Here is a 21,571-nt window from a genome sequence, read left to right as displayed (position 1 = left end):
TTCCATTATAATTCCCTGATTGATATTGAAGGAACGAATTGGAAAGGGAATGTTGCTAGGTACAGAGCAACCCAGGCTGCTATGGTGTAAACTTGCATCTTCTAATGATTTAATCCGTTTAGGAGCATGTGTGCCAATTACACCCAAGGGCTTATCTTCCCCTCAAATTCATTCTGTTCCAGCAAAGGCCATCTCGCCTGCACTCCTTGTTAATTACACCGTTTCCGTCAAAATGTCCTTTCTGCTGAAGAACATGCTTAGCCAGAAAATGAAAAATCTGAGCGGAGGCGGTGGGGAGGAGGAGAAGACGGAGACAGGCGACGGGACTCCGACCCCGGCCAGCACGGGAATGACCAGGGAGGAGTTTGAGGAATATCAGCGGCAGCTGGTGGAGGAGAAGTGAGTGTTTACGAGAGAGAGAGACAATCGATGGCTTTTAAAAGCGAACTTAGAATTGAAGCTTGGAATCTCTTATCAAATAAATCCTAGCTGACAAAGTGATACTGAAAAAAATCTGATAGAAATATGCTGGATTCTAATAGAACCTTCTAGACTACACCTACATATGCTTCCCACCACCCGATACACACCTCCCCCACCTGCAGTCCACACCCCCCCGATGCCCAGCCAGCTGTGTGAAGCACTCTGAGACGCTATCCCACATGATGAGCGCTATGTAAATGCAAGTTGTTGTGATTGTTGTCCCCCAAATGTGAAAGGCGGTGTATCAAATGCAAAATTTATTGTGTTGTACCGTTGCTGTTCTGAACCGGATGAGAATTTTATATTTAAAACAGAACCAACAAAGGTCATTCCGTTCGATTATACACTCCCGTATTCCAAAATACATTTGTTTCAGTTAAATTTACAGTGTACACCTTCACATCCTTCGAACAGGATAACAGAGCGTTTGGTCTGGAATCTGTATACTGAGCGCACAGAACAGAATGCAAATCAAATAATAATAGAAAACAGAATCCTCTTGATCCCAACCTGCAACTGGGGTGTAAACCTCTCGTTGTCCAGGGCCTTGGGACATCCTCCCGACGTGAAAGACATAATATAGTAATAATCTTTGCATTAGATACAGCACCATATCACGTCTTCAAGATCTCTCAAAGCGTTTCAATAGATGTCATATTAAATATAACTGAAAGATGCTACATAAATGCCATTTTATGTTGTTTGTTGTTGTTGTTGTTGCAAAGCTTTCCTGTCAGATGTAAGGATGTTCCTCCACCCAGTGTTGGACCTCTGTTGGCAACAAGTGGTTAAACATTGTGTGGAAGAGGTGCTCTGAATACACAGCACTTCCTATGCTTATCAGAACCTCTGACAACCATATTTTCATGAAACTTCACAATACATATTTTTAAAGGTCTCCCTGGGGGGCTGAGTTGTTGTTAAAAAGTGCATATTAATTGCAAAAATAATTTACAGTGAGTCTTATTGATGCTAGTCGTGTTTGTGTAGGTTCAATTCTTCTGGGATTTGTTACATTAAGTCCTACGGATTTATGGTAAGAATTTCTCACCATGATTCTTATAATAATTGAATTATAATAATTCTTATAATAATTGAATAATCGTAATTGAATCGGGGCCTAAAATGGTCAGTTGGTTCCTGTTTTTTTCCCTTCGGTTTGAGAATTTGTTGTTGATGAGATACGGCTTCATGGGTATCCTCTGATCCCTTACTCCTGGGTTTCATTCCCAAGGGGCAAAATCTTAAGCAAGTTTTCTTACTCCACACGTCTCTGTTTACCTAGCAGTTAGTAGGAGCCCGGTTGTTAGTCGATTGGTGGATCACTTTCCGAGGGTAATAATACTTACAAAAAAAATTTGGTCTCTCAATCCACAATATCTGTGGGACACCACTGTGCACAATTGGCTGCCACGTTTCACCCACAAAATATATAGTCAATCCTTTCAGTACATCCTGTGAAGCGGATGTTATAAGGCGCTATGTCAAATGCAAGGATTATTATTATTATTAAATAAGCAAGTTACATTTATATAGCCCTGTTCATGTGGGCTAGCGTCTCGGAGCGCTTTCCGGGGGTAATAATAGTTTTTGACATTTTTAAAAAATTTTGCTCACTCAATCCACGGCTGTGTGTGGGGACGCTGCTGTGCGCAATTGCCTGCTGCGATTTTCCCACAAAATATACAGTCGATTCACTTTACAGTAAATTATGTGAAGCGCTGTATCAAATACAAGGATTATTATTATATCAAATGCAAGGATTACTTTATTATATATTGTATTATTATATTATTGGTCATTCTTTACCTATGAGCCAAGACCGCATGGGTGAGAGGCTTCACAATGCCTCACCCCCTCCTCACACAGCAACTAATTTGCACAACAAAACCCACAAGTTGTAACTCCAACTCGTAAGATCAGCCAACACAGAGCAGATCAGGCCAGGGGGCAGTGAGCAGTCCATTCACCTTCGAAGAATGGACCCAACTTTAAACAGAAGTTGGTAACCTTTTTTAAAAAGCCTGTCTGTGGGACGCTGCGCCCACAAAAAAAAGTCAATCCACTTTACAATATATTGTGCGAAGCGCTTTGAATCATCTCAACGATGTGATAAGGCGATATATCAAATGTAAGGATTATTATTATTATTATGATTATTATTAACTGATTGCTTGGCAGTTGAGTACAATTCTGGAGTGGCAGGTCTCAGTGTTAAGTCTTGTGTCCCTTTCAAACTCATATCATCTTGTAATAACCTGACATGACTTAGAGTGAGGAGAGCTAAGCTATACTCCCAGCCTATGTGAATCCCGTGCAGTGTATGTCAGGTCATCCGGGTGTAAGCCACTTTCAATTTTCAGAATCTGAGGTCACAGTCAGTCGTGTAAACTGCTCTGTTCTTTCAATAATAAAAGAGAATAGGATGAATGTGTTTGGAGTTTTAGAGAGATGTATCTCAGAAACATTGATCTTGATTGTAACCTAGTTTGCACTGAGGTTTTTTTCCCCAACAAAAAAAACACAGGAAAACAAATTAAACATTATCTGGTGAAAACATCTCAAAGCTCTTCACATGGGTCATTTTGAAGGGAATTTTATGTAGAAGCTAATGTGGGCTAGCAATGTTCTACATAATATTAATTATAATACAATAACTTAATATAATAATCCTTGCATTTGATACAGAATCTTATCTGGTCATGGAAACATCTCAAAGCATTTCTCAAGATATACTGTAAAGTACAATGACTGTATTCTGTACGTGAATACAGCAGCCAGTTTTTCACAGATTATATTCCACAAACCGCCATGAAGTGAATGACCGAGTTTATCTGGGGAACTGTTGGCCAGGACACCAGGAAAGACTTCTCTTTTTTAATAGCGCCATGGGATATTTATGAATAGCCAGACAAGACCTCAGTTTACTATCTCATCCGAAGGGCAGCACCTCTGACACTGCAGTGATCAACCCCAGCACAGCGCATCAGCTCGAAGTCCCAACTTGGAGCTTGAACCCACATCCACAGCAATGAGATGAATGGCCAATTATCCCAGGGAGGGAGGGCGGGGGAGGGAGAAATGTTAGCCAGTACATTGGGAGAAATTCCTTCTCTTTTAAAGTCCACCTGAACCACTAAAACAGGCTGGCAGGACTATGGTTTAATGTTCCTCCATAGAGGCTGGTATATCCTGGTCAGACAGCAATATCTGGAAGTGAGATATGCTGCAGACGAGCTGAAATGGCAGGTTCCCATGGACAGCCAAGAAGAGAGTGACCAACTAACAGGCACGATTGCTGGCTAGACACGAGGAGAACCTCTCTTTTCCAAAGGTCTCATTCAATCTGAACAGGCAGATTGGTCATCTTAGACCTTAAGCTCAGGTCCTAACATATGGCTTGTACCCACTTTTGACATTGGCAAAGAAGCAGAAGGCATCAAGTTACAATGAGGAGATCGATTCTAAATGGGGAATAACAGACCCTAAATAACCTCCCCTCAATTTTCGATTACAAGCAGAAGCAGGAATCCTGGTTGATTGTTTTCTCCCTCACCCAAGGGAACTGAAGTCAATCGTAATCCTGACTACGACAACAACAAGGAATTACATTAGTAAAGCACATTTCACATCGGGAGGACGTCCCAAGACTACTGTCTCATCTGAGGTAAATTAAGCCCTTGGAGCTGGGAGATCGGTAATAATCCAAGGAATTGGAGGTACAGATAGATCCTCAATCCTGCACGTTTTTAAGCCTCAACAAGGCTTGATGTGTCTAAATGGACATTTGAAGACCTGGTCAGCATTGGTTCTCATGGGTCATGAGGAAGAATTGGGGAAGTTGGGCTTGTCCTCAATGGAAGTAAGAAACCTTCAAGATATCTTCATCGCAGGGATGGATGAACTTGAACCAACAAACCATTGCCACTAGCAATACTTTTAAGGAGCAGAAGGCATCAAGTTACAATGAGGAGCTTGAGACTAAATGGGAAAGAATAGGGATAAGGAATAAGAAGAAGCCAATAGAAACAACAGGTTGTGCTTTAGAAAGAAGAGGATTAAGGGATAAAACGAAGTGTGAGAAAGGCCAGTTATCCTTTCCTGTGCCTCAGTTTATGTGAAATAAATAAGAAACGCAGCTCAGCCCTGATATCTGGGAGGATTTTATTTGATATAATTTAACAAACCACACTTGTTTCTCGGCTACTGAACAATAGAGCTGTTATTAACTGATTAAATAACTGTATAAGCAGGACTGTTTAATTCAGTTCAGAACACAGCAAAATCCCATTAACTTCTCGCTCCGCCTTGGCACAATATCAGCTGTTAATTATAGATTGGCTCAAAACTTTTGTGACGTCTTTGCCAATCCAATCATTTAGGCCTTGTATTTATTAGCCTGTCAAACTGCCCTAAGTGACTTCCACTTTATGAAGCCAGGAAACTAGTGCAATCCTGGATTTGTGGGCTAAATGTTCAAACCAGCAGCTTAGGTGAAATAGCTTTAGGAGGATTTATCTATGACATAGAACACTTACCTATTAGGAATGAGAGAGAGAAAACGTAAACCAGGAATCTTCGCCCCTAATGACTAGCATTTGAGCGCCCGTGGCTGGAACTAAAAAAAATCCTATTTATTCTTCTGTTAGACGTGTCTCATGAATGATCACTGGAAGCTCTCCATTACCTTACCGTTGGTTCCAGTTTAAAGAGGGAGTAGCTGGTAGCTTGTTTGGCTGTGAGGGGGTCGGTCAGATTAACCTGTCCTCACCTCGTATTCATTATCCACCTGCTGTACGGTGGCGATGGTGATCAGGAGCAGAAATCCTGGCTGATCTTTGCCCTATTTAGACCTGGGGAACTGAAGTCATGCGTCTCTGCTCAAAACAGACGACCAGCTCTCCTCTGCGGAGAGGGAGAGGGGGAGGAAAGCAGAGTCAACTTGGAGTTAAACTAGCTCCAAGGTGACATGCTTTGCAATAGAATGTCAGAATCGAGTCAACTCTCTGTGATGGTCTCTAGTCCACTCCCCGAGTCATAAACTTAATAATCTTAAAATAAGATTTTGTCTCAAAATTTGGGATTGAGTGGAATTGTGCAAAATGTTTTAATGCAGTTTTCATTAGGAGAGTGGCTTCTTTTCAAGAGCCAACTTCCAAATGAAGACTGAAATTTGTAATTGTCATTAATTCTGAGGCGATCTTAAATATTTAAGACAAGGCTAAGACTGAGTGAAATGTTAGGCCTTTGCAGATAGTGAAGTAGCTTGATAATAATAATAATCCTTGCATTTGCTATAATATCTTATCACATTGTTGAGAAGTCTCAAAGCGCTTCACAGAATATATTGTAAAGTGAATGGATTGTATATTTTGTGAGACATCTCAACAATGTGATAAGACATGATATCAAATGTAAGGATTATTATTATTATTATCAAGCCTTTGTCTACCCTTTGTCTACCTCCTTCAGTATCTGCAAAAGCCTAACATTTTGTCCAGTCTTAGCCTTGTCTTAAATATTTAAGATTGCCACAGAATTAATAAAAATGATAAATTACATTCATTCCAGTAAACAGAGGCATGTGAAGTAAGAAAGTTTGTCTAATGTTTTGCTCCGCCCGGGAATCGAACCTGGGTCCTCTCACTTGCGAGGCGATGCTCTAACTTACGCTACGGGACTCCACAATGGGCTGAATGGTGCCGGAAATGCAATTTGAACAGGTCTATGTGCAATCCTCAATGCCTGAGTCCTTCAATGTCTTCAGTAAACCTTCACAGTCTGTTACAACCCCCACCGCCATAATAAAATCCTTGTTTGCTGTTTAGCTAAGAACCAACACAACAGATAATACTCTGTGCCGTCCGCAGACCTGTTTTTACATTTATAATCTACTCAAGGTCAAGGATAACATATCTGAATAGCCGGAGCCTGGCACTGGCTGACCCCCTGGGGAATAGCACATCACAGCTTCCCACTGAAACCAGTCACCACGCAGAACTCACCTCCATTTCCGATTGCTGTCAAGTCAGTGATGCAGTTCACGTTGCATTGTGTGTATGAGGAGCCTGAACAAAACCTGCCTGGAAATGTAAACTGCACATTTCACTCAAGGCCTTTCTAACTTTACAGTAATAAAGTGTTATAGCTGACACAGCGCCTTATCACGCTGTGTCAAATGGAAGGGTTATTAATATTATTATGCTTCCTACTTCAACCATAACTTCCACATTCTACACAGCTTCTAAGTTAGGAAGTTCCTCCTAAAAATCCCATAAATATCTCTCAGACAAACGCTGAGTGTTCTCTGTATTGAGGTACAACTCCTCTAATCAGACCTTCCTCTCCACTTAGCACAGAGACCATCTCTCCACTTCAATCATTGAGGAGTTGTACTTTACACTCAATCTTGAGATTGCACAGAATGGTGGAAAATTCTTCAATTTGGTCTTTATTTAGTAGCTGTTTTTCCGCAGTTCTTCATAAATCCTGGATTCCAAATTAAGACTCAATTTGAGAATTTTCCATAACTGTGAACAAGCATAAATTTAAAGACAAAATATCCTCCAAGGCTACAATGTGCCTCAAGGTGTGGACCATCACTGACCTCGCTCTCACCCATTAGCGTTCAGAAGGGACCTGATAGAGGTGTTGAAAGGATTTGATAAGGTGAAGGTTGATAAGCTGTTTCCACTTGTTGGTGAATCCATAACTAGAGGACATAAGTCAGCCAGTAGTAGATCTAATAGGGAGTTTAGGAGGAACTTCATTACACAGAGGGTGGTGAAAATATGGAACTCACTGCCGGAAGCATCAATTTATTTAAGAGAAAATTTGATGCAGACACAAAGAAGAAGGCAATGGACATGTTGGTGGGCTTGTGTGTGGGATATAAATACTGTCATGGACTAGATGGGCTGACTTGACTGTTTCCGTGCTGTATCACTCTATGTAACTCTATGTTTGAGAGTTAAAAAGCAATTTTTCCGTGTTGAGGATAGTTAGAACATGGTACCCTTGTGGCTGGTTGAAACTGAGAATATAACTATGTATAATTGAGCAAAGGTGTGGCAAGGCAGAGTATAGAAAAGCACGGGGAAAGATCATACAATCGGATTTAGAGTAGATCACTCCAAGGGATGCCCCAGGGCACTTGATCTTAACAATGGAGTTAAGACTTCAACTCAATTCTTCACCGTCATCGATATAAAGTCAAAATAGTCTTGAGGCTAAAACTGGGTCGAATTTCAGGCATCTGTGGATGTTGGGATGAGTGGTGAGGAGCTAGCAGCAGCAATGCACAAAGGTTGAATGGCTTCCTTCTGTGCTGTATTTTCCAAGATAATTCCTGAAACTTTCCCAGGTGACTTGTTCTTGTTGCATTCAACGATATAAGCAATTTGGATTGATTGTGGTTTGGGATGGGGGTGGGTGGGAGTCAGTGCTGGGCAACACTGAGACACAGAAGCCCCCCCCAACACACACACACCCTACCCCCAATGGCAACAACAAAAACACAATAACTTGCATTTATATAGCGCTTTTCACATGGGTTAGCATCTCAGAGCACTTAACAGTGACAGATCCTGACACCGAGCCAGGGTGAGGGAGGAGGTAATTGTAAGCACCAGGCGAAGAGGAAGGTCTTCGGTTGTGATCTAAAAGAAAGGAAGGAGAGGGTGAAGCGCGGGGGGTGGTTTGGGGGAGAGAGAGTTCCAAAGTACGGCAGCGTAAGAAACAGATCCAGAAGCAAAGCGTTGTTTCTTTTACAGAATGGAACGAGACAATTCGTTCGCACAGAAGAAAGCGGAGAGAGCGACGCTCAGGGTGCACATGAGGGAAAAGTACCGGCTGCCGCAGGTAAGGTGTGTTATGTTGATTGGCACTGGTTTATGGCTCAAATACAATACACTCAACAAATTTACGAATCGCCTTCAAAATAGCCACTCACTTGAATTGGATCAGATTGACAGCAGCAAAAGGTGTCTTGGAGCACTTAGATGTGATGGTATCAGCAGGGCGAAACCTTGGGCAAGTTTCCGCCTGACAATAATCCTGCAAGAAAAAAAGCAATAATAAATTGGTCCACGGCTGTTTGTGGGACACCGCTGTGTGTAATTGGCTGCTGTGTTTCGCCCAACAAAATATACAGTCAATTCACTTTACAGTATATTCTGTGAAGCGCTTTGAGACGTCTCGAAGTCGTGATAAGGCGCTATATATCAAATGCAAGGATTATTACTTTTGCCCAATAATACAGGGGTTTGGGGAAACTGCCGGTAAATTAGACTGAAAGGATTTCTCTTAAAAGAGCTACCACAGACACGGTAGGCCAAATGGCCTTCTTCTGTGCTGTAAATCTCTATAATTCTGTGGTTCTGTTTAGGCCCAAGGAGGGAAGATGGGTGGATTTACTTTCTAGAGAAAAATAATAAATTTATGGAGCGTATTCCCAGGACGGTATTCAAAAGAACAATATAAATTGGTACAATGTAAACAGATTCTGGAGGGAAGGATAGGAGGTGAGAAGGTGGGTGAGAGATGCAAAGTGGGTTAGAGAAAGTATACCCAGAAAAATGGAGTAAGACTGGGGGAGTGGAACTAGTTGGAAGCTCTTTCAAAGAGCCGTCACAGGCACGATGGGCCAAATAGCCTCCTTCTGGGCTGGAAGATTCTATGATTATATTAGAAATAGTTTTAGGTACCTTATGGCAGCACTGCAAGAAGGTACAGAAGGTTAGGTTTTGGGACATACACCAGGAAATGGTTCACTAGAGAGTGGAGGCAAGAGCTGGAGTGAGTTACCAGAGATGGTGGCTGAGATCAGGTCATGGGCTTCATTTAAAAAACAGCTTAATACTAAATGGGAAGGCAGTAGGATTGGGAGTTTGGTGTTCTTAAAGCATGAGATCAATTGGACTGAAGTGTCTTCTTCACCTAAAGCTCCTTGTCATCTGGTTGAAATTAATAGAATAAAATCCAGTTTACAGCAGCTCGGTCTCATAGTGCTTCACAAAGCTGTCTGAGGATGGGAGTTGAAGAGGGTGGTTGGGTAGGTTTTAAAAATGACCGAAAGGGCAGTCAGAGAGGTAAGTCTTGAGGTGGGCTTTCAATGTGAGGAGGGAGGAAATGAGTTGGAGGGACTCTGGGATGGAGTTCCAGAGAGTGGGGGCAGAATGACTAAAGGCTGGCCTGCTCGCCTGATGATGGGGCAGGTAAGGTGGGGGACATGATGTAGGCAGATCAATAAAAACTTCTTAGGTGCAAACTGTAGACACATCCACAAGGGATCTAGGTTCTCGTCTCCCAACATACATGGGATAGTGCAGTAACCAGGTTCCCTTTTAACATGAAGTGATAACAGGAACCCGGTTGTTAGTCGATTGTCGGATCGCTCTCTAGGGGCAATAATCACTTAAAAAAAGTCAAAATAATATTATTTGGTCAATCATTCCACGCGCAATTGGCTGCCCCATTTCGCCCACAAAATATATAGTTCAATTCACTTCCTGTGAAGCGCTTTGAGACGTCTCAAAGACGTGATAAAGCGCTATAGCAAATGCAAGGATTATTATTATTGTTATTATTATTATTAATCAGAGTGAAAAGGACGAAAATCACATTCAGATGGTGGGAGGTGACGTGGACCTGCCCGAGGACTTGGCGAAGATGGTGGAGGCGGACGAAGAGGAGGAGGAAGCCAACGATTCCTTTCTGGGGTCGATTCAAAACATGGACTTCGATATGTTCAAAAACAAAGCTCAAGATACTTTCATTGAAATAAAGCAATCAGCCGAGGAGAAGTGCTCCGTCATGTAACATTGGTCTGGGATTGCCACGTGATGGTTTCCAATCAGTGATCAGGCGAGATTATTTATTGTTATTGGGTTCAGATTAAGGCGGTTGTCTAGAACAGTATTTATTGATTTTACTGATGAAATAAATCGCACGTTCACCTACAAAGCACACAGCCACTACACTTTACAGTAAAATCTGTGAGTCTCGCTTTGGACGTCCTCCTGACGCTAAAGGCCCTATTATCGAATACGAGAATTGATTATTTTTATTATTATTCCAATGGTGTTATTCAGCATCAACACATGAGGTAAACGTGTAACCTCAAACTGCACGGAAATACAGTAAAACACCCATAAATCTGATGTACATAATCCATATAATCGCCTAAATCGCACATCTACCCAAGTCCTGTTGAATTTCCTATTAAATCCACTTTCATTTTTCTGCACCAGTCGTATAAACAATTGCGTCACTCGTAACATTGCTACTGTACTGTACTTGCGTTCAGCAAACTAACTGCCTGGTTAGAACTTTGTTTCCCGCATCTATCTCAAATGGAACATCTATCGCAAACCAACTCTCTCCGCCCCCTCCCCCCTGGGGCATAACATCAATGTCATCGCACTCGGCAGCATGGGAGCGGTGGGGGCGAGAGAGGAAAGAGCGTCACCTGATCACGGGGAGGGGGTGAGCTACGTCTGACCACGTGGAAAGTGACCAAGATCCGTCATCGCAGTCGCACTTACCGGCCTGGAAGCAGCAGACACACTGCTCCGTAATAATAATAATCTTTGCATTTGATCTAGCGCCTTATCACGTCTTCGAGATGTTAAAGCACTCTGAGACACTACCCTGCATGGAGGACGCTATATAAGGATGCAAATTGTTGTTGTTGTCATCTCAAAACGCTTCACAGGATATACTGTAAAGTGAATTGACTGTGTATTTTGTGAGCGAACTATGGCAGCCAATTGGGCACAGCAGCATCCCACAAACAGTCGTGGATTTATTATTATTATTTTTTTGAAGGAATTATTACCCCCAGAAAAGCAATCTGCTAATTGACTAACAATCAGGTCCCTGCTTACTGCAAGGCAAACAGAGGTGTATGGAGTAAGGAAACTTGCCCAAAGTTTTGCCCTGCCGGGAATCGAACCCAGGTCTCTTGCTTGTGAGGCGAGAGCTCTAACCGCTGAGCTACAGGTCTCCATGTGAGACCATCGCAGAAACCTAAGGCCCAACCTGCTGCACGCTTACCAGCTGCAATGCCGAAGGATTCAATGCGCAGTAGAGAACAGTGAACATGTACAGAAACCAAATGTTTGACCAGCCATCATGGCATCGGGCAATGCAAATTAGTGTTTATTTTGATTTTTTTGGTCAGCCAGATGTCTGACACACGCAGAAACCCATCACCGTGCTGAAGAATATCCAAACCAAACTGAGATTTCCATGCATCCCCCCTACACACGGAAATCCCAGAATGGGGGAGATCAGGCAGAGGGTTTATGTCTGAGGATTTATGTCTGACTTAACATTTCCTTAAAAAATGATTGGTAATTCAGTTACAATGTGAATATTGTAGTTCTTTTTAAGAGTTTATATTATAATAAAACAGTTCTGTTTTGAAATCTGTTCGGTTGTGCCATTCATTGTAGATTTTCTGCACATGAGGTACAGAACTTTGCAGCAGTCTATAGGGAAAGGATGGGCTACAACAGCTTTAATATGCAACATACTACAGAAACCTTGCCTTGTATAATTATAGAATTAGAGAGTATTACAGCACAGAAGGAGGCGATTCGGCCCAATCGTGCTGTGCTGGCTCTTTGGAAGAGATACCAATCAGTCCCTCTCCCCCACTTTTCCCCATATCCTTGTAATTCTTTCCTTTTCGAGTATCTATCCAATTTCCTTTTGAAAGTTGTTACTGAATCTGTTTCCACCACCTTTTCAGGCATTAACGTCACCAGCCAGTTCAGTACTTGTGTATTTGTTTTATGTAGGTCATATAAAATCCAACTTATACATAACTTTACATCATTCATATATGATACGATTTATGCAAGTTTCACATAATTTCTCAAAGCGCTTCACAGGATATACTGGAAAGTGTAGTGGCTGTGTGTTTTGTGAGCAAAACGCGGCAGCCAATTGCGCAGAGCAGTGTCCTACAAACAGTCATGGATTATTATTTTTTTAAAAGGAATTATTACCCCCGGAAAGTGATTCACCAATTGACTAACAAGCGGGTTCCTACATAATGGTAAGTAAAGTGTGTGGAGTAAGGAAACTTGCCTAAGGTTTTGCTCTGCATTAAATCATCACTCAGTGGGATAAGTCCATCTTAATGACACACACTTGCATAGAGAGCTTTGATATGAGTTGCTCCACTGGTCAGTACACTTTACCATCAATCAGACAATCCACATTTATACCCATTTCCGTTTAAAAAGTGAATGAAATTGGAACAGAAGCAGATTTATCATTCAAGGCAATCCTTCGTCTTTTTACTGAAATATCATGGCCCAGCAATCCAATTTGTCATATTTGTTTTTAGCCGTTTATGAAAAGATCAAAATAATTTGATCCTCAAAGGAAACGTCAAAGTGCTCGTTCTCTTTTTTTTAAAAAAAACATTTGATTTAGATCAGGGAGCATGAGGGGATCTGGAATTAAACTCAGCATCTCGGGTCCAGGGGAGGATTGTGGGGGGGAAACAGCCAGGACTCACAGTCCAGAGCCCTTCCTCGGACAGGCTGTATGTGTGGTTGAGGACAGGATTGGGCTCAGCACAAATCCCAAAATATTCAATCGAAAAAACATGTTGTTGGTCAGCCACAAACATTAACCACCACTGATCTAGGCTCGTGGGTAGTGATCCCTTGGGTGAGATACCAGAGTGCAGTCAGCTTTCTAGTGTTAAGCTGCAACATTGAGACCTTGTAACCTTGGAAGGGAGCTTCACAGTACACGTAACCCATGCTGCAACTGACCTGGGTGTGCAGACGGACAAGTGTAGAGGGAGCTTCATTCTGTCTCTAACCCTGACCTGGGAGTGTGGACGGACAGCATAGAGGAAGCTTTACTCTGTCTCTAACCCGTGCTGTCGTTGACCTGGGAGGGCTGGCTACTGGGGTGTGAAAAGTTGGGCAAGTTTCTTTACTTCACGCGCCTCTGTTTACCTAGCAGTAAGTAAGCACTCATTTTTTAATCGATTGGCGGATCGCGTTTACGGGGATAATAATTCCTTAAAAAAATTAATCACTCAATCCACGACTGTTTGTGGGACGCTGTTGTGCGCAATTGGCTGCAGCGTTTTACCCGCAAAATATTCTGTCAATTCACTTTACATTATATTGTGTGAAGCTCTTTGAGACGTGATAAGGCGCTGTATCAAAGGCAAGGATTAATATATTTATTATAATTAAAAGGAATCACTGAAGGGTTTTAAACCTCTCTTTACCCACAGACTGGTGGAAAAGTTGAATTCTCTATGTCTCACAACATTACCTCACAGACACGTTCCATTTGATCCATCACATCAGTGCCGGTGCAAATCATAGCTGAAGTGACCAGGAATTCCTCTGAAAGAGAACAAGACATATTCCTGAGAAAGAATATAAAAAGGTTTGGGGAGGTGGGATGAGACAATCAGCTCATGGGAGTCATCCCACTCAGCTCCTGTTACACTAACCGGCAGCCAGACAGCGATATTAATTGTGTAGTTTTAGTTGTTAGACTCCAGCAGTTACCCCAACGCACACTTGAGGTGGTGGGTCAAATGGAACGTGTCTGTGTGGGAGATGGTGTTGTGATCATCTGCACAGTGATGAACAGGAGCAGCTTACACTGTGAGCAACTGTGAAATGTGGGACCGAATCTTCTTCTAAGCAACATCAGTTACGTTGAGCACAATCTCTGCTTTCCTCCCTGTTATACTCCCTGTTATTCTCGGGCGTTTCCTTTGGAGATTTGTTGTCTGTTTCAATGTGAATCTTTCCTGTCATCTCTGGCTTGAATATTTGGTGCAATTTAAATAAACAATGTTTCTGTTTCATGAGCTCTGATTTCTTCCCCCCTCCCCTCCCCAAAGCTATCCTATCTCAAGCTCCACACCCCCTCAACCACAGGACCAAGCGCCATCCTCAGAAGAGCACCCCCTACTGCACCAGTCTGACATTCCTCCTCACCAGCCGCCCTGTGGACTCTCAGAGCGAGATGGACAATTTGATGCTGGATTCAGGGCAGGCTTGTGCGGTGAGCCCCACAGCCACTGGAAACCTGGGCTCAGACAACAACAACAACAAATTGCATTTATACAGCACCTTTCACATTGGGAGGATGTCCCAAAGCACTGGACAGTCAAGGATTTGTACCCAAGCTGGGGGTTGGGATCAGGAGGGAAGGGAGAGTTGGTCTTGAAGGAGGCAAGGGAGAGGGCGAGGTGCAGGGACTGTGGGAAAAGAAAGAATGGCCCCAAACTCCTCTCACATGTGGATCATGTCTCTCACAGTCAATAGACACAGGGAGAGATTCAGACCATTGGTCTGGGCTGGATATGAACCTAGGACAGAGCACAGGATTGCAGTCAATGTTTATCTTGTGTCAATGAACAGCATCTCTTTTGAACATCCTCCCATATTTAAACTAAAAAGTGCAAGCATAGGGCCAAACAATCAATACAATTTGTAATTCGCATATAAGAATTATCCTTAGATTCTGGTTCAGTCCTGATCCCTGTAATCCTTTCTCTGAGTTTTCCCCCTATCCAGTAATCCAGAGATATAAGAAAAATAATCAGGCAGAAATACAAGAAATGTGCAGTTTAATGACATGATGTATTGGGTAGTTCTGGGGATTATTTCAAGATATTTTTTTCTTTCTGGGAGAAATTACATTTGGTGGCGGATAAGCGGTTTAGTAAAGTTACACACAACTTGATTGATTTTTTTGGGGGGAGAAAATGAATCGGCAAGAAAACACCAAATGTTGTCTTTGAGCCCAGACGTCTACGACCTACACCCAGAGGGATCGAGTCTCTGACAAGCTTCCTGGGCCCAAGCTGGTGGTTTGGATCAGGAAGCATGGTGGGCAAGAAAGGTAGGGGTAGGAGGGTAACAGAGAGCGCAGTCGAAGAGGAGGGTCTTGAGACAAAGCTCTTCCTGATGTGAAAGTTGTGAAAGTACCAATTGCAAGGATTATTGCAAGCGAGAGACCTGAGTTCAATTCCAGGCAGAGGGCGAAACCTTGGGCAAGTTTCCTTACTCCACACAGAGCCTAATAATAATCCCTCCAAAACAAAACAATAATAAATTGGTCATTTTCAATCCACGACTGTTTGTGGGACATTGCTGTGCGCAATTGGCTGCCGCGTTCGCCCACAAATATACAGTCAATTCACTTTACAGTATATTCTGTGAAGCGCTTTGGGACGTCCTCCCGACGTGAAAAGCGCTGTATGAAGTGCAAGGATTATTATTATTATTTGTTATTATTATTTGTTATTATAATTATTGTACTATTAAGAAAAAAGGTCACATTGGCTATATTGGTTTGAAGAGCTTTGACACGTCATGAAGATGCAACATTAATAATGTAACATTATTATTATTACTATTATTATTATTATATTGTAGGAGCAGTGGGAAGGTTGCCCAGTGTCGGCTGGGGCAAGCCGAGGAGATTTTAGCTGCTTTATGTAAAGTAGCTGGAGAGGAAAGGGCAGGTATGCTCTGATTCGCTGCCATCTTCTCTCTAAGTCGGACTTTAAATGAACTGAAAAAAGCAGCAAAGCTTTGATGGGGACACGTTGCCACAATAAGCTGACACAGCGCCTAAAGCATTAACAGATTTACAGTTAATAGGATCACTCAAAGCTTATGTTGTCATCTGATAAAACTAAGCAGATTGATAACTTCGCTGCTCCTTCTTAAGCAATTTGCATTCAATTAGTGTAATTAATAAACAAGCAAAGGCGTATTGCCTTAATATTGTAAACTGGCAGAACGATTAAATTCTCCATCACCCCCTCCTCTGCCTCTCGCCCCTCACACGAGGGAGAGAAATCAAATTACTCCTCGTAAATGGCATAACCAAAATACAATTATAATAATTTATTTAGCGGGTGCTTGAGTTAAGGAGGTTAGGCATCATTCGTGGCATGGATCGGACTATTTCTCTGGCGTTTCTGCTAAAACACTTAAAGGTCGTTTGACGAGCTTTGCAATGGGAGCTCATTGTGTCCTCACTCAGCAGGAGACCATCACCTTAATCCAGCTCCATGGTCAGACATGTTTATATACTGACGAGCCTCTTTCCTCCTGGAAATACGGTGCAGGATTTGACTTCCTTTTCGCTCCCCGCTGTTAAACAGTTACAAGTCTTAAAATTCCACCTGATCTCAGCCGGCAAGATCATTTTCTCTTGCAATTTAAGATCACCCACAACCTACAACAATAATAATAATCCTCGCATTTGATACAGCGCCTTATCACGTCGTTGAGACGTCTCAAAGCGCTTCACAGAATATATTGTAAAGTGGAGTGACTGTGCTTTGGTTGCACACAAAATCTTAAATTCAGTCTGAATCTGGAATACAAATTCATTTTTGTTTAAAACACTGCGGAGAAATGGCGTTCGAATTAAACAGTCATAAATTTTAAGGCAAAATTGGTCTCAGACACAGACACAGGCTAACAGGTGAAACTTCAGGGTGTAACTTGAATTGATTCCTCTGTCAGAACACAACACGTTATAGATCTCTCTCTGTTCTGGTTCCTGCTGTTTCTAATCTGTGCTCTGACTCCCTTCACACGTCAGTGGAGAGAAGGGGTTGGGAGGTACGGGGGGAGGTGGGGTTGGGGTTGATGTGGAGGAGGAATAGGCAAAACATAACCCTTCGTCTTTCGGATGAGATGTTAAACCGAGATCTGCCTGTTCAGGTGGATGTTAAATATCCGATGGCGCTATTCAAAAAGAGGAAGGAGTTTCTCCCGGTTTCTTGGCCCACAAACCCCCCCAAATAAAGTTGGTTACTCACTCCATGGCTGCTGCGTTTCATCCACAAAATACACAGTCACTACCCTTTACTGTGAAGCGCTTTGAGACATTTCAACCACATGATGTGTCCCAATACTAAATGCAAGATGATGATTGTTACTTTCTGGTTCGTTGCTGCTTGTTCAGCTGTGATCAGAGCTGCTGGGAAACTATTTTTTGGTTTTGATTCAATTGCGCTGAGTTTAAATGCCAGTGAAACAACAAGGTACCATTCCCCCAAAGGGCCAGTTGGCTGCCAGGGATGGATTCATGTTTAGAAGCTCCAATATCTGAGGCGGGTGACAGGAGCATGTGTCGAAGGCTTCACTGAACTGCGCAAAGCACCTCACCACAGCTCCCACATCAATGCTGTCAAAATAGACATTTCAAAGTCTTCATAAAATAATAATATTAATCCTTGCATTTGGTATAGGGCCTTATCACGTCTTCCAGACGTCCCAATGCGCATCACAGAATATTCTCTAAAGTGAACTGACTGTATACTTGTGGGTGAAACATGGCAGTCAACTCCGCACAGCAGCGTCCCACAAACAGTCGTGGATTGAGTGGCCAAATATTTTTTTGAGGGATTATTATCCCCAGAAAATGTAATTGCTCGTAAATGAGCATTGATATACAGGTAAATGTGGCAGCTAATCTGCACCAGGATATCCTGAACCCAATGAGATGAGCAGCCAATTCAATTAAATTTGGGAGAAAATGTGGGGAAGGAGGAGGAATGTAGATTGGGAGAAACAGGGAGAAACACTCCACGTCTGACTGAAATGGTGTCGGCAAGAAAAGGGACGATGATGATAATAACAAACCTTGTATTTGATCCAGCACCATGTCATGCCGCTGAGATGTCTCAAAGCGCTTCAAAAGTGCTTTACTGGAAAGTGTAGTGACTGTGTATATGGAGGAAAAGGCAGCAGCCAATCTGCACACAGGGACTGCCCACAAACAGCCATGAAGTGAGTGATCAATTTTATTTGGGGGATTGTTGGCCATCTCTATCTGGAAATAAATACTAAACTTGGTTTATAAAATACTAGAAACACAGAAAAGGTGTGTGTTTGGGGGGGAGAGAGTTCGAGATTATTTTTTGCCAGTTATCTGGAAGAAACTTTATCATGGAATGATATCTTGAGATCATTAGGGCTTAAGTGGTTGGATGGGAGGTGGGGGTGATTCTGGGTGTGTTTGGGTGGGTGGGGGTGATTCTGTGTGTGTTTGGGTGGGTGGGGGTGATTCTGGGTGTGTTTGGGTGGGTGGGGGAGATTCTGTGTGTCTTTATTTTGCATTATTCCCACAGTACAACGAACAACTCCAATTCCCTTTCAAGACAACGGGTATCAATTGATTTTTTTTAAAAAATGCAATTGGAAACACATGAGGTTTCTTTGTAAAATGGTAAAAAAAGGAATTTGGGACAAAAAATAATGAAATAAAAACATTTTGATTAGATGTGAACCATTGTGAATGTGCCATGTGTTGTATATTGTGTATTGTGTGTGTTTTGGAAGCTGTAACCAGTTGAAGATTCCGTTTCCAGTGAATTATTTGTCAGTTACAAATTGAGTGAAATTCAATGATCGGATCATCTGAATTTCATCCCATTTCATCCCACAAATCAGTCATTAAAAAACGTGATCAGTAATAATCATAATTATCATCTGAGGGGCGTGAAATAAATCATCTTTGCTTTTGAAAATTAATAATGATGATAATAAATAATAAATCGATCATCGAGCTGGGACATGTGTCCTGTCGTTTTGTGTGGGAAACGAGTACATGGTCTGTGCAGGTGATGGTCTATAATTGTCAGTAATAATCATAATCATCGTGTGCGCAGGCATGAGACACAGACAAGGCCTTATCAATAATCTTTGCTTTTGACAATATAATAATAATAATAATAATCCTTGCATTTGATATAGCGCTTTTCACGTCGGGAGGACGTCCCAAAGTGCTTCACAGAACACACTGTAAAGTGAATTGACTGTATATTTGTGGGCGAACGCGGCAGCCAATTGCGCACAGCAATGTCCCACAAACAGTCATACGGATTGAAAATGACCAATTTATTATTGTTTTTGGTTTTGGAGGGATTATTATTAGGCTCTGTGTGGAGTAAGGAAACTTGCCCAAGGTTTCGCCCTCTGCCTGGAATTGAACTCAGGTCTCTCACTTGCAAAACGAGTGCTCTAACCACTGAGCTACAGGACTAATAATAATAATAATGATAATGCTAATGATAATAATAATAATAAAATGTTCACTTCCTGAACTCATGTAGAGATTCATGAGCCAATTCCTACCCACTGACCACTGGTTTAAAGAGACACCTCTGGGGTTTTTTTTCGTTTGATCTGCTTTGCAAACACAATATTTTTATTTGCAAACAGCCCCCTTTCCCACCTTTCATCCCAGACCAGGATTTGTTCCCCACCCCAACTTTCTCATTCACTCCAGCTATTTCCCCTCCATGAATTCGTGCCTCTATTTGGAATCTCCCCCCTGTCCCCCTCCCCAATTAAACCCACCTTTGCCCTGAGATCGCTCTGATTTGGTGCTTTGTAACCAACTGAGCATTGCCTTATCGATGTTGTTGCCCTTTTTTGAAGGCAATGAAATTGGCATTTCACTATCGGAGGGGAACACAGTGTAATACATCATCTTTGCTTTTGATAATAATAATAATAATAATAATAATAATAATAATAATAATAATAATAATAATAATAATAATAGCAGCAATTGAGACATATTATAACGATACCGACTATTAATACTCTCTCTGTATTTGATACGATGCCTTATCAGGTCGTCAAGTCAAAAGGGCCTCACAGGAAACTCTGTAAATTGGGGATATTCTGTGATAAACACATATTGCGAATTGTCATTAAATAAATAAATTAGTGAACGAAATATTAATAAATTCGCGGATTTATTCCCTTGTCACCAAGTGCTTTTTTCCCCCCAAAACCCCCAGAGAGTTCCTTAATGCAATGTTACTGTTGTATGTGTGTGATTCCAGGCTCCCCCCCCCCACACCCACACCCCACACACACACACACACCCCCCCCCACACACACACACCCCACACACACACCCACACACACACCCCACCACACACACACACACACACACCCCACACCCCCCACCCCCCCCACACACACACCCCCCACACCCCCCCCACACACACACCCCCACACACACACCCACACACACACACACCCCACACACACACACCCCACACACACACCCACACACCCCTACACACACACACCCACACACACACCCACACACACACCCCACCCCCCCACACACACACCCCCACACACACACCCCCACACACACACACACACACCCCCCTACACACACACACCCACACACACACCCACACACACACCCCACCCCCCCCACACACACCCCCCACACACACACCCCACACACACACACCCACCCACACCCACACCCCTACACACACACACACACACACCCCCACACCCCTACACACACACACCCCCCACACACAACCCCTCCACCCCACACACACACACACCCACCCCCCCCACCCCCCCACACACACCCCACACCCCCCCCCCCACACACACACACACACCACACACACACACCCCCTCTCTCTCTCTGGTTTGAAAGGCTCTGGGGATGTTCTGCAGTGCTTTGGGATGGCATTGGATGTCTCTCCGGATCGCCTTTCCCTGAGGGACAAACCTGTGGTTAATCGGCGTTACTGACCAGGACTCCGGGGGTTATGTCAAAGTGTTGTCGCCAACACAAACCATCACATCACTGAGTGCAAACGGATAATAATCGGATCTGTTGTTGGACACCACGTCAGGAAAGTGTCGGAAACACTGTACAGAGCTGTGATTGAGGTGAGTTTCACAGCAAAAAAACATCCTCTTCGTTGTTGTGCCATTTCCAGTTTACTTTGTTTTAAAAAGGGGAAACGAATTAATGAATTGATTGATTGATTCACGTTAAAATTGTGTCCAAATCGCAGAGATAATTTTGAGTTAAAAAGGAGGGAGTGTGTGTGTGTGTGTGAAATTATCCCGAAAAGATCATGTGAGTACAGAAAAAGGGTCTCACATCACACACCGCGTTATAAGAGAGTTGTTGCGTTTATGTTCACACATAAACGCAAAAACTCTCTTATAACGCGGTCTGAACACAGCGTTATAAGCGGTGGTCTTAAATAATAATAATAATAATAATA

The 21,571-nt window shown here is 42.6% G+C and overlaps 1 protein-coding gene across 1 annotated transcript; it reads left to right on the top strand.

The window, feature by feature from the left end:
• Positions 1-232: 232 nt before the first annotated feature.
• On the top strand, positions 233-10,302 carry cplx4c (complexin 4c). The gene is made up of 3 exons (XM_007907993.1): positions 233-399; positions 8,256-8,343; positions 10,084-10,302. The coding sequence occupies exons 1-3, from the start codon at positions 233-235 to the stop codon at positions 10,300-10,302; spliced, it is 474 nt and encodes a 157-aa protein (XP_007906184.1).
• The last annotated feature ends 11,269 nt before the right edge of the window (positions 10,303-21,571 follow it).

This window comes from Callorhinchus milii, unplaced genomic scaffold, assembly GCF_018977255.1.
Source record: "Callorhinchus milii isolate IMCB2004 unplaced genomic scaffold, IMCB_Cmil_1.0 Scaffold21, whole genome shotgun sequence".
Lineage (NCBI taxonomy): Eukaryota > Metazoa > Chordata > Chondrichthyes > Chimaeriformes > Callorhinchidae > Callorhinchus > Callorhinchus milii.
This window is presented reverse-complemented; position numbering and strand designations above follow the sequence as displayed.

Excerpts from the sequence above, each read along its gene's own strand:
- cplx4c (XM_007907993.1), top strand. The coding sequence starts at position 233 with ATGTCCTTTCTGCTGAAGAACATGCTTAGCCAGAAAATGAAAAATCTG. Across the intron at positions 400-8,255 it reads CGGCAGCTGGTGGAGGAGAA|AATGGAACGAGACAATTCGT; the intron begins GTGAGTGTTTAC and ends TTTCTTTTACAG. Across the intron at positions 8,344-10,083 it reads AAAAGTACCGGCTGCCGCAG|AGTGAAAAGGACGAAAATCA; the intron begins GTAAGGTGTGTT and ends ATTATTAATCAG.